Here is a 13,680-nt window from a genome sequence, read left to right as displayed (position 1 = left end):
AGCACCAAAACTCTGGAACAGTCTTCCTACCATTGTCCGGGAAGCAGACACACTCTGTCAGTTCAAAGCCAGACTAAAGACACATCTCTTTGACCTAGCATTCACATAATACATTATAGACTTCTATAATTCAATGTTAGGCTGCATAGATTAGGTCAGCCGGAACCGGGAACACTTCCCATAAATCCTGATGTACTCGTTACATCATGAGAAGAATGGCATCTACTCTAATTTTAGTGTCTTTGTTTATCCCGAGGTTTTCCCGCAGCCTGCCGGATCCAGGCCGTATCCAGATCTGATGAAGGACCTTCGCCTGGACCCGATGACAACGCAGTGCTGAAGTGCCAACTAGTCTCTCCCTATGGAGGATCCCTTTACCACTCTACAGATAAAGCGTTGTCGGAAAACTCAATTCGCGTATCTACCCCGAACTGATCAAATAAAATAAAATTCTGTATAAAAATTTATAAGGAAAGACCAGTACTTTGTTTAGGCTTGGTTTGTAGGGAATTACAAACCTGCGTACATATATTCAAACGCACATAACTATAGAACCAATTCTTAATGCGCATGTGAACGCCATCAGCGTTTCTCACAGGTTCGCGTTTAAAGTCTGTGTAGAGAGAACGGTGTCGTCTTAGCGGCCCCTAATTTAATAACAAATGATCGTTGCGACGGAAGCGAATTAATCATAACTAACTTTAGCTGGAATATAACTTTATTAAAGAACCGCTATAAAGCCAAAACAATCTGTTACCTTAAAATTATTTTTATCAATGCTTGAATGTGTAAGTTAAATAAAAAAGGGCAACATTTTGAACAAAAAGCTGAGAAAATAATGAGTATGTGCGTCAACAATGCTTCTATCGCTTTACACATCATCTGATTTACTCAAGTTCTAGGAAGTCTAAAGAAACATAGAAATGGGAGGAAAAATACTCCAATGCTTTTGTGTCCGCTTGCAAAATTTTAAGTAATTGAGAGTGTTTCTCAGGAGAACACAAAAACATTGACAAATAATAGTTCCTCTCATCTCCTGTTTTTTCCCCTTAAGAGGCTTCAAAGAATCAACCCTCCACAAACACGTCATACTGACTCGCTGTACAGGGTTATACGTGTCGTTCAACCATTCTGTGTGTGAGTAAAAGCTCTGTGGTTCACATTACATAAAGGTAATGTGCATTTTGGTTATACAACCTAAATCACACCCCGTTAAGAGTATCTGATTGCAGACAGACAGAACATTCCACGTAATATAAAATGTCTTTTATTTAATCAGTTATTTCATTTGGTTAGTCATAGGAAAACATTAAAACATGATATAAAACATGAGCATCTTGAGTTAACCCTTCAAAACGGTGTATTTTAAAGGTAATGTAAAGCATTTTTAGAAGACACTCAAATCAGGAATCATCAGGACCTCAAAGAAAACACCCAGTTAACTTTACAAGATGCATAAACGACCTCTTTCAGAAACCAAACAAAAAAACATTTTTGAAATGGGAGAGATACTAATGCATGTTGAACATCGTCTCTCACTGGAGCGGCTCCTCAGCACTGGACTGAAGCAGAGGTCAGAGGTCAGTGGGAGGTCACAGATCAGCTGTGGCTCCTCTGGCTTTCTGGCTTTGGCTGTGGTGCGGGTCAGAACAGATTAATCACACCGCTGTATGATGAAGTGTTTCAGCCGAGCAGTGAGATCAGCATCACCACACCCATGAACTGAGTGAACAGAATAACAGGAGTGAAGAAGGACCAGACCGGCCACAGAGCGATGTTTAAGCTGAAACACACACACACACACACACACACATAATCATGATATCAGTCACATCTGCTTCTGATTGGACTAAACTACATCAATACATTTCAGCACACAGTTAACAACAACAACAACATTACTAACACTTTATTTCTTAAGGAATACTCACAATGTTTCTGCATTTTGTTTGGCAAAGGAAAGTCTATTTTAAGACCATTTATTGAACCCTGAAAACCTTTTCATGACAATCAAACACACTCAATCCCCAATTCTAATTACTATAATATGAGAAAATTATTATACATCATAAAAATTGCTACATATTAATACATTAAAGGTGCATTAAGTAGTTTGGTTTTACACATTACGAAATAAATGTGTTTTTGTGAAGAAATCAAACATTTTATCAGATTGTGAGAGATCAATAGATCATTGTGCAATCGGTACTAAAAGTCCCCCTGTAGTCAATAATTTTATCCCTTAAAACAAAATTACATATTTAAACGTTTTTTTCCTGTGAAAAAAATTCTTCATGCCTTAAAATATCTTGAATGTAACTCGACACCCTTGCTTTATTTAGTATGTGCGGTTCTATGGGCATGCAAATGAGCCCCGCCTCCACTCACTCACTCAGCTCAGAATACCTGATCCACTCGCTCAACTTTACTGTAGTAGTAAACACTGCACAATGATATCGCATAACAGTAATTAATATGATTAGCCTTTGGCTTGACTACGTTATTATATAGCTAATAATGTGTTGCTAATGTTACACAAACCATGTTCCCGTTCGTATCTCAGAGTCAGACAGCCTTCTAAACATCCACATCCTCAGAAATGCACTGAACAACTCATAACATCAGTGGAGAAAGGCATATAGTTCATCATAACATCGTAATATACATCATATACATAATTCACCCAATATGAAGTACCTGATTTATCTCATCAACAGAAAAATATACCAGGATAACCTGCTTCTCTTGAGACCGCTGCTTCAGAGCATAGTTAATGATATGCTAAAGCCCCGCCCCCCTCGTGACCTGATGGGTTACAAGTGTTATGGAAATTGTTAACTATTGATTTTGCCACATCACAAGGTAGTTTGTGACGTCAGAAACACCAGCGATTTCAAAGCGTGTTTTTGAGACTGTCTTTGGTTCACTGCAGTTTTAAGGAGGAAATACTCAGCAATGCTGTCGACTTATGAATTTACACATTTTTGTGTGGTTTGTGTAGCATATTAAAAACACCACATTTAATGCAAACTCTGTCTAATAATGATGTCGCGCCCGAAAAGAGACTGCGTTTCCATTAATGAGACACAGAGTAGAGCTAAAAAAAATGGCGATCTCGAACATCCAAGAGATCTTATTTCAAAATAACAATTTGTCTATTAAAAGTTGAAAATTACTTGATGCTTCAAATAAAGATTGTGTCAAATACATTGTTACACCAGTAGGTGGTGACAAGTGACTGTTAAAATTGTGTTTGTCACTGAATCATTCACTTAACCTAACCACACCTAACCCTAACTAGATTTTTAAAAAGTTCATTCGAATTGATTAAATATTTTTAAATAGACTGCAGCAACTAACATTTTGTTAAAATTGCGATTCTCGGTTTTCTCATGTGATGAAGCAGGTTGTGAAAAAAGGGGGAGATAAACTAATTTCAGCCACCTAGAGAACTAACGAATGCACCCATAATAGCATAATGCATATTTACCCCTTTTTAATAATGTATTATGCTTTTATTTAAAAACTCAAAAAAATCCAAACATGTTACAGTAATGAGATCCAAGGGGGAAATGTGTCTAATTGTCATGACAATGTAATGATGCAAACATATTAATGGTCCCAAAATGGGCTTCGGTTTCTCAATGCGAAATAAAAACGTCTTGAGATTTCAGTGTGCATATTAATGTTGTAGGAGGTAAACATCAAAGCGTCCACGCATCTTAAACCAGTGAGTAATGTTTGTAAACAGTTATGACGTAACAAAGCCTCGTTTACTGAAATCACGTGACTTTGGCAGTTTGATACGCACTCTGAATCACTGATTCGGGACAAATGATTGGCAAAGGTTTGAAAGCTTGAAAGTGTGTTTCCCGTCACTACATGACTGCGGTTCTGACCTGCAGGACGCGGCGATGAAGGCGGCGGTGGTAACGGCAGGGACGGCGGGATACTCCTGCTCGTAGTGCCTGATGCCTCTGAACCACTCCAGATAGACAATACAGAATGCAGCCAGACTGAGGCACAATCCCAGCAGCACCAGACCCACGGAGAACCACCAGCTGAAACACAGACGTTACACTGTTAAAACACAGGTGTTACAGCACCCGAACGCAGGCGTTACAGTGCTGAAACACAGGCGTTACACTGTTAAAACACAGGTGTTACACCCCCGAACGCAGGCGTTACAGTGCTGAAACACAGGCGTTACACTGTTAAAACACAGGTGTTACACCACCCGAACGCAGGCGTTACAGTGCTGAAACACAGGTGTTACACTGTTACAACACAGGCGTTACACTGTTAAAACACAGGTGTTACACCACCCGAACGCAGGCGTTACAGTGCTGAAACACAGGCGTTACACTGTTAAAACTCAGGCGTTACACTGTTAAAACACAGGCGTTACACTGTTAAAACACAGGCGTTACACTGTTAAAACACAGGCGTTACAGTGCTGAAACACAGGCGTTACACTGTTAAAACACAGGTGTTACACCACCCGAACGCAGGCGTTACAGTGCTGAAACACAGGTGTTACACTGTTACAACACAGGCGTTACACTGTTAAAACACAGGTGTTACACCACCCGAACGCAGGCGTTACAGTGCTGAAACACAGGCGTTACACTGTTAAAACTCAGGCGTTACACTGTTAAAACACAGGCGTTACACTGTTAAAACACAGGCGTTACACTGTTAAAACACAGGCGTTACAGTGCTGAAACACAGGCGTTACACTGTTAAAACACAGGCATTACACTGTTAAAACACAGGCGTTAAAGTGCTGAAACACCGGTGTTACACTTTTAAAACACAGGTGTTACACCACCCGAACGCAGGCGTTACAGTGCTGAAACACAGGCGTTACACTGTTAAAACACAGGCGTTACAGTGCTGAAACACAGGCGTTACACTGTTAAAACACAGGCGTTACAGTGCTGAAACACAGTGTTATACCACTCGAACTCAGGCGTTACAGTGCTGAAACACAGGCGTTACACTGTTAAAACACAGGTGTTATACCACTCGAACGCAGGCGTTACAGTGCTGAAACACAGGCGTTACAGTGCTGAAACGCAGGCGTTACAGTGTTACAACACAGGTGTTACACCAGCTGAACACAGGCATAACAGTGCTGAAATAGGCGTTACAGTGCTGAAACACAGGCGTTACAGTGCTGAAACACAGGCGTTAGACCAGCTGAACACAGGCGTTACAGAAACACAGGCGTTAGACAAGCTGAACACAGGCATTACAGAGCTGAAACACAGGCGTTACAGAGCCGAAACACAGGCGTTACAGAGCCGAAACACAGGCGTTACAGAGCCGAAACACAGGCGTTACAGAGCTGAAACACAGGCGTTACAGAGCTGAAACACAGGCGTTAGACCAGCTGAACACAGGCGTTAGACCAGCTGAACACAGGCGTTAGACCAGCTGAACACAGGCGTTACAGAGCTGAAACACAGGCGTTACAGAGCTGAAACACAGGCGTTACAGAGCTGAAACACAGGTGTTACAGAGCTGAAACACAGGCGTTACAGTGCTGAAACACAGGCGTTAGACCAGCTGAACACAGGCGTTACAGAGCTGAAACACAGGCATTAGACCAGCTGAACACAGGCGTTACAGAGCTGAAACACAGGCGTTACAGAGCTGAAACAGGCGTTACAGAGCTGAAACACAGGCGTTAGACCAGCTGAACACAGGCGTTACAGTGCTGAAACACAGGTGTTAGACCAGCTGAACACAGGCGTTACAGAGCTGAACACAGGCGTTACAGAGCTGAAACACAGGCGTTAGACCAGCTGAACACAGGCGTTACAGTGCTGAAACACAGGCGTTAGACCAGCTGAACACAGGCGTTACAGTGCTGAAACACAGGCGTTACAGAGCTGAACACAGGCGTTACAGAGCTGAAACACAGGCGTTAGACCAGCTGAACACAGGCGTTACAGTGCTGAAACACAGGCGTTACACTGTTAAAACACAGGTGTTATACCACTCGAACGCAGGTGAAACAGTGCTGAAACACAGGCGTTACAGTGCTGAAACACAGGCGTTACAGTGTTACAACACAGGTGTTACACCAGCTGAACACAGGCATAACAGTGCTGAAATAGGCGTTAGACCAGCTGAACACAGGCGTTACAGAAACACAGGCGTTAGACCAGCTGAACACAGGCATTAACAGAGCTGAAACACAGGCGTTAGACCAGCTGAAACACAGGCGTTACAGAGCCGAAACACAGGCGTTACAGAGCTGAAACACAGGCGTTAGACCAGCTGAACACAGGCGTTACAGAGCCGAAACACAGGCGTTACAGAGCTGAAACACAGGCGTTAGACCAGCTGAACACAGGCGTTACAGTGCTGAAACACAGGCGTTAGACCAGCTGAACACAGGCGTTACAATGCTGAAACACAGGCGTTAGACCAGCTGAACACAGGCGTTACAGTGCTGAAACACAGGCGTTAGACCAGCTGAACACAGGTGTTACAGTGCTGAAACACAGGCGTTAGACCAGCTGAACACAGGCGTTACAGAGCTGAAACACAGGCGTTACAGAGCTGAACACAGGCGTTACAGAGCTGAAACACAGGCGTTAAACCAGCTGAACACAGGCGTTACAGTGCTGAAACACAGGCGTTAGACCAGCTGAACACAGGTGTTCAAAGACAAAAAAACTAAAAAGTTACAAAAAAAAGGCAATTAAATTCAAACTAATAATTTAAATAATAATAAGTGTGTGTGTGAGTGAGTGAGTGAATGAGTGAGTGAGTGAGTGAGTGAGTGAGTGAGTGAGTGAGTGAGTGTGTGTGTGTGTGTGTGTGTGTGTGTGTGTGTGTGTGTGTGCGAGCGTGAGTGAGTGAAAGTGAGTGTTCTCTCACTGTAACCAGAGCACTATAATCTCTATTGTAATCCAGGATAAGACCATATGAGAGAGAAAGAGTGTTTCAGGTGTTTGTGTAATAAGGTTTGCAGTAGATCCGTCAGAAACCGCTGACAGTGCTGGTTAGTTAGTTAGTTAGGGTTAAGGTTAGTGATCACCTGTGAATGTCAGTGTGGTTCAGCACCACAGAGAAGAAATCCACATAGTAGGTGAGAGCGACAGAAGCCAGAATCCAGAAGACAGAGTGCCGGTTGATCCGAGCGGACGGTTTCAATTCCACAGCCTCATCAGGACCAGCAGCTGCACAACAGTAACACAACATCATCATCAGAGAAACACAACATCATCATCAGAGAAACACAACATCATCATCAGAGAAACACAACATCATCAGAACCAGTAGCTGCACAACATCAGCAAACACAGCTGATACGACACGGAAAGAGTCGAGCAGAATTTGACACGCGTTCAGCTAAAGACGCTGGAATTCAGTGTGTGTGTTTCTCACTCTTTTCTTCCTCTTCTGGCTCTTCGTTAGTCTTAAATCGCCTCCGCAACTTCATAAATTCACTGAACTCCGCCATGATGCCTGGATGACGTCAAATTCACGCGGCGAAAGATTCGGAGACGCTCGCGAGATTCAAGTGAGTCGCCTGATGCTCGCAATCCGAATCGATTCGGACTCGTTTCGCTTCTCGCACTTTTTTTAATTGAATTGAGAGCGCTAATTTTGCTCACAGTGTGCATTTCATTTCCTACATTCAACACAAATATAATTTGATGATTAATCAGATTAGAGCACAACATGTTTTAAGACAAAGTAAGTCATATTTCGTTATTGTAAGTCGAAACTTATCTATTCAATTTGTCGTAAAATGAAAATTTTTGACTCCATTTTGCAACATCAACAAAAAAGATGACGAGCAAGTGCGTGTATGTTTAGTAATATACATAGATATTTAAAGTAATCACTTATATTTTGTATGCATTTTTACTGGCCTTTTATTCTGCACACAGATATAAGAATCTCAGATTCTGAATGAAAAGGGCGAGTTTAACCCTTAGATTATATTATAAAACAGCGTGGAATGATGGATGAATTTAGCTTCTGTAACCCTAAACTACTGAATCCTGCTTAACCATCACTCATTGTTCTGGAAATGAAAAGGCCCCTTTAAAGACTGACCTGCACTTTAGTTGAGGCTGGTTAAAATAATGAAGTATTTTTAACAATAATACACACATTAAAAATAAACAAAAATGATTACAGTTAACAGATATTTTAGAGTCAAGTCAAGTCACCTTTATTATACAGCGCTTTTAAAAATATGGATTGTTTCAAAGCAGCTTTACAGTGATAACAGGAGATTACAGTAACAGAGATTGTTTAGGCTTTACAGCAGATCTAGAATAAAGTTATTGTCCAGATAAAGTTAGTTTTGATTGATTCACTTCCGTCGATCATTAGTTATTAACTTAGCGGCCGCTAACACACACCGTTCTAACAGAAAACCCTTAACACGCTCTTGCCGCTCATTCGCACAACAGTGCCTGGAGCTCGAGAACGCAAACCTTGAAATAGGTTCCAAGGTGCAAGCCTTGAAGAATATATATATATATATATATATATATATATACATTTTTTTTTTTTTCGCAATAGACGTGAAGTACTGCGGAGCTAAACCATTTAGTGCTTTGTAAGTAATCGGCAATATTTTAAAATGTATACAATGTTTAAGAGAACATCAGTGTTGACAGAACCGGGCTAATATGGTCATACTTCCTGGTTCTGGTAAGAACTCGAGCTGCTGCGTTTTGAACCAGATGTAGTTTGTTTATTAAGCATGCAGGGCAACCACCCAGTAGAGCATAACAGTAATCTAGCCTTGAGCTCATGAACGCATGGACTAACTGTTCCGCATTTGTCAATGAGAGCATATGGCGTAATTTAGATATATTTTTAAGATGGAAAAATGCGGTTTTACAGATACTAGACACGTGACTTTCAAATGAAATCTTGGTATCAAAGAGCACACCCACACACACACACACACACACACACACAGGTTCCTAACCGACGACGGAGACTTAACAGAGCAGCCATCAAGTATTAGACAGTATTCTAGATTATTACGTGAGGAAGTTTTTTGTCCAATAATTAGAATCTCTGTTTTTTCAGAATTTAGAAGTAGGAAATTACTAGTCATCCAAGTCTTTATATCAGCTGTGCATTCTGTTAATTTTGTGAATTGGTAAGTTTCGTCAGGGCTTGAAGAAATATAGAGCTGAGTATCATCAGCATAACAATGAAAACTAATTCCATGTTTCCTAATGATATCTCCTAAGGGTAGCATGTAGAGTGTGTGTGTGTGTGTGTGTGTGTGTGTGTGTGTGTGTGTGTGTGTGTGTGTGTGTGTGTGTGTGTGTGTGTGTGTGAGGGTAGCATGTACAGAGTGAACAGGAGTGGTCCTAGTACTGAGCCTTGTGGTACGCCATACTGAACTTGTGATCGATGAGACATCTCTTCATTTACTGCTACAAACTGATAACGGTCAGATAAGTGTGATTTAAACCATGCTAGTGCAATCCCATTAATGCCAACATAATGTTCTAATCTATTTAAAAGAACGGTGTGGTCGATGGTGTCAAATGCAGCACTAAGATCGAGTAACACTAATAGAGAGACACAACCACGATCGGATGATAAGAGCAAATCATTTGTGACTCTAATGAGAGCTGTCTCAGTACTATGGTACGGTCTAAATCCGGACTGGAAATCCTCGCAGATATCATTTCTTTCAAGAAAGGAACACAGTTGTGAAGACACTGCTTTTTCTAATATCTTTGACAGAAAAGGTAGATTTGAGATCGGCCTGTAATTGACTAATTCTGTAGGATCAAGTTGCGTTTTTTAACAAGCGGTTTAATCATAGCCAGCTTAAAGTTTTTTGGTACGTATCCTAGAGACAAAGATGAATTAATGATATTAAGAAGAGGATCTATGACCTCTGGAAGTATTTCTTTCAGTAGCTTAGTCGGTATAGGGTCTAACATACATGTTGTAGATTTAGATGATTTAATGAGTTTAGTAAATTCTTCCTCTCCTATAGCAACGAATGAATAAAATTTTTCCTCAGGGAGACTACAATGCACTGCCTGATGCGATACTGTAGTAGACGGTTGCATAGTTATAATTTTGTCCCTGATATTATCAATCTTATAAGTGAAGAAGTTCATAAAGTCATTACTGCTGTGTTGCTTGGAAACTTCGGTGCTTGAAGCTTTATTTTTCGTTAGTTTAGCCACCGTTTCAAATAAATACCTAGGATTATGTTTTGTTTTCTTCTAATAGGGTTGAAAAATAAGCAGATCTAGCAGCTTTTAAAACCTCTCTGTAAGCAATCGAGCTCTCTTTCCATGAAATAGTTTTGTTTTCTTCCAGTTGCGCTCCATCTCTCTGGCTGCTCTCTTAAGGGCCCGAGTGTGCTCGTTGTACCACGGCGTTGGACTATTTTCTTTAATATTCTTTAAGCGCAACGGAGCAACTGTGTCTAAAGTGCTGGAAAAGAGAGAGTTAAACGTTTCTGTTGTAATATCTAGTTCTTCTAAGCTATCTGAGATGCTGAGATGATGAAACTGATTAGGAAGATTATTAATAAAGCAATCTTTAGTAGCAGAAGTGATAGTCATATTTGAAACACGGAGTCGGCTTTGCAGCCTTGGCTAAATGCAAATTACACGAGACTAGATAATGATCTGAGATGTCATCGCTCTGCTGCAGAATTTCAACGGCATCCACATCTATTCCGTGTGATAATATTAGATCTAGAGTATGATTACGACGATGAGTAGGTCCTGACACGTGTTGTCTAACTCCAATTGAGTTTACAATGTCTTTAAATGCCAATCCCAATGCGTTTTTTTCGTTATCTACATGTATATTAAAATCACCAACAATTAGTACTTTATCTGCAGTCAATATTAATTCTGATAGAAAGTCCACAAATTCTTTGATAAAGTCTGTATGGTGCCCTGGTGGCCTGTATACAGTAGCCAACACAAATCTCAAACGTGATTTATCATTTACACTATATATTGCTATATTAAGCACCAACACTTCAAAATAATTATATTTGAAACTAGACTTTTTAGTAATTCTGAAGATATTACTATAAATTACAGCAACACCACCCCCTTTGCGTTTCAGACGAGGCTCATGTTTATAACAGTAATCTTGCGGGGTGGACTCATTTAAAGTAATGTAATCGTTTGGTTTTAGCCAGGTTTCTGTCAAACACAGCACATCTAGGTTATTATCTGAAATCATATCATTAACAATGAGTGCTTTTGAAGTAAGCGATCGAATATTCAGCAACCCAAGCTTTATCATTTGTTCATCCGTATTATATCTGTTTTTTATTTGTTGAACATCAATTAAATTTTTACCCTTGAATGGGTTTGGGAGTTTTTTGTATTTCCTAATTCGGGGAACAGACACAGTCTCTATATGATGATATCTAGGTGAAAGAGGCTCTATGTGATGGGATTTATCTGACCTTGGTGACGCGAAGCCGCTAGCAGACAGTCGGTTTAGCTAGTCTGTCTGATTCCTGACCTGAGCCCCAGATTGTCATGTTTGAGCTCTAAGATTATGGGCCATATTACGAGAGAGAAGAACAGCATGAAGAGAAGAGAGCATTTGATGTCAGGCGCTCCGGCTCCCAGCAAACATGTGACTAAAAAGTCATAATAAGGACAAAAAGTTGAAATTATGACATAAAAAATTGAAATTATGATATAAATAGTAAAAATTATGACATAAAAAGTTGAAATTGACATAAAAAGTCATAATAATGATATACTAAACCAAGTCCTGCCCTTCATTTATTTCTTTTTTGACAATTCATTACACTCAGATGTACGTGACAATATGGAAGAAAAGATTTGTCGCTACTTCCCTTTGTAAAGTTTTCATTCAACAAAGACAGGCATAAAAATTATGTTTGAAAAGAAGTGAATATCTGCACATTTCCACACAACACGCTAGAAGCCAATGACCAATAAGAGAAACATGTAAAACTACTCATTGTGATGGATCAGCGATGAATGCAGCATGAGAGAGTGTTGTGTGAGTTCAGCAGGTCCGTGAGCAGCACCTGTGTGTGAGTCCAGGGGTCAGCTGTTGTTCAGGTGTGTGTGGGTTCAGGAGGTCAGATGTTGTTCAGGTGTGTAGACACCAGCACAGGTGAGCACAGGTGTGGAATACGGTCTCCTGCCAACAGCCCTGGTCTCTCTAAATACACCTCGACTAGAGTTTCCTGCCAGCTGGAGCCCAATCCATCTGGAGCAGAACTGATCCAAACACACACACACACACACACACACACACACATACATGAGAAACTGCATACTGTACAATTAATGCAGCGTCATTTAAAGAGACACTACATGCAAAAGCATTGCTGCCATTTAATTTAATATTCAACAATAATATTGATCTGCATTGACACCATTATATGAGAACTGAACTGAGCTGGACGTATATATATTTTTATATATATATATAAATTAACTAAATTAACTTTTTTACAACAAAAATTAAACATCAATGAACTTACTTAAGCTGGACTGTGACTAGAAACAAACTGCTTTGAAACAATCTGTATTATAAAAAGCACTATATAAATAAAGGAGACTTGACTTGTTGCTTTCATGCACTGGCCAATTTTGAGATTTTGGACTCTATTTGGCTTTTCACAGTGTTTTGTTTCAGAATAGTGAAAATAAAACATTCAAAATACACATTTACGCGTTTATTTTGTTGCACTTTATCTATTTGCGTCTGTAGATTTCAGTTACGATACATCTCTTTAAAAGTTTTTTTCTCCACTTCAGCAACACTTATAAACACCAAAACTTACAGTTTCATTCATATCTATATTCTGAAGGTTTTTACTGAGGGGTTTGTTCATATATCATTCACTCTGATTTATAGAACACTTTATTCCTAAAAACATGGTGAAAATGTGTTTTTTTCTGGTTGTTGACAGTATTTTCTGATTTATGGAGTGATAAAAAGAGAAATCAAAAATCCCTTCTATAAAAACCTTCAACTCTAATGTGTCAACAAAATCAGACAAGAAGTATGAACCTGGCTTTATCCCATTTTCAGATTAATGTGCTGCAAATTATTGCATATTTCATTAGATAATGCCTTGTTTGCATATTTAAACATAACATTCATTTCCTAATGGAATCAATCAACTGGAAAAGTATAGTTATTTCCATTAGTTAATTTGTTACCCTATTCACCTATGCTGATGTTCCTTAAACGTTGCCAATCGGGAGTTTTTGGGATTGTGGAGACATCAGTCTCTCCATATCTTACTCTGGAAAACCTTAAAACTATCCAGATATCCCAAACACTTTATGCAACCAAATGGATATTTGATAAACCCACACTGATTGACCAGCATGTGTGTCTGATTTACATACGAATGCAGTGAGGCCTTCCAATATTCAGAAATCACATCAAATTAATCAGCCAGACACTAAACAGTTATCAAGATGTGAAGCGATTGGCTTACCTGTGGCCTGCTCTTATCTTCACCACAAACCAGAACTCAAAACAGAACCTGGATTGTGCTTTATGAGAGTATCATGTTCTGAGCCGACCGGACAAAAGACCTTTACGCTTCATAATGCCGGTCATTCAGCACATCTGAACATCAAACTTCCTTTAGTGTGTGTGTGTGTGTGTGTGTGTGTGTGTGTGTGCTGGCCA

The 13,680-nt window shown here is 39.9% G+C and overlaps 1 protein-coding gene across 1 annotated transcript; it reads right to left on the bottom strand.

The window, feature by feature from the left end:
* Positions 1-7,575, bottom strand: tmem128 (transmembrane protein 128). Its single transcript, XM_081382469.1, has 4 exons — positions 7,405-7,575; positions 7,055-7,196; positions 3,900-4,061; positions 1-1,783 (listed from the first exon to the last, which is right to left on the bottom strand). Exons 1-4 carry the CDS (start codon positions 7,478-7,480, stop codon positions 1,684-1,686), a joined length of 480 nt encoding a protein of 159 aa, XP_081238595.1. The 5' UTR covers positions 7,481-7,575; the 3' UTR covers positions 1-1,683.
* Positions 7,576-13,680: the final 6,105 nt, after the last annotated feature.

Source organism: Scardinius erythrophthalmus (genome assembly GCF_964197995.2).
Source record: "Scardinius erythrophthalmus genome assembly, chromosome: 13".
Classification (NCBI taxonomy): domain Eukaryota; kingdom Metazoa; phylum Chordata; class Actinopteri; order Cypriniformes; family Leuciscidae; genus Scardinius; species Scardinius erythrophthalmus.
The sequence above is the reverse complement of the archived record's forward strand: the minus strand, read 5'-3'. Positions and strand labels throughout refer to the sequence as shown.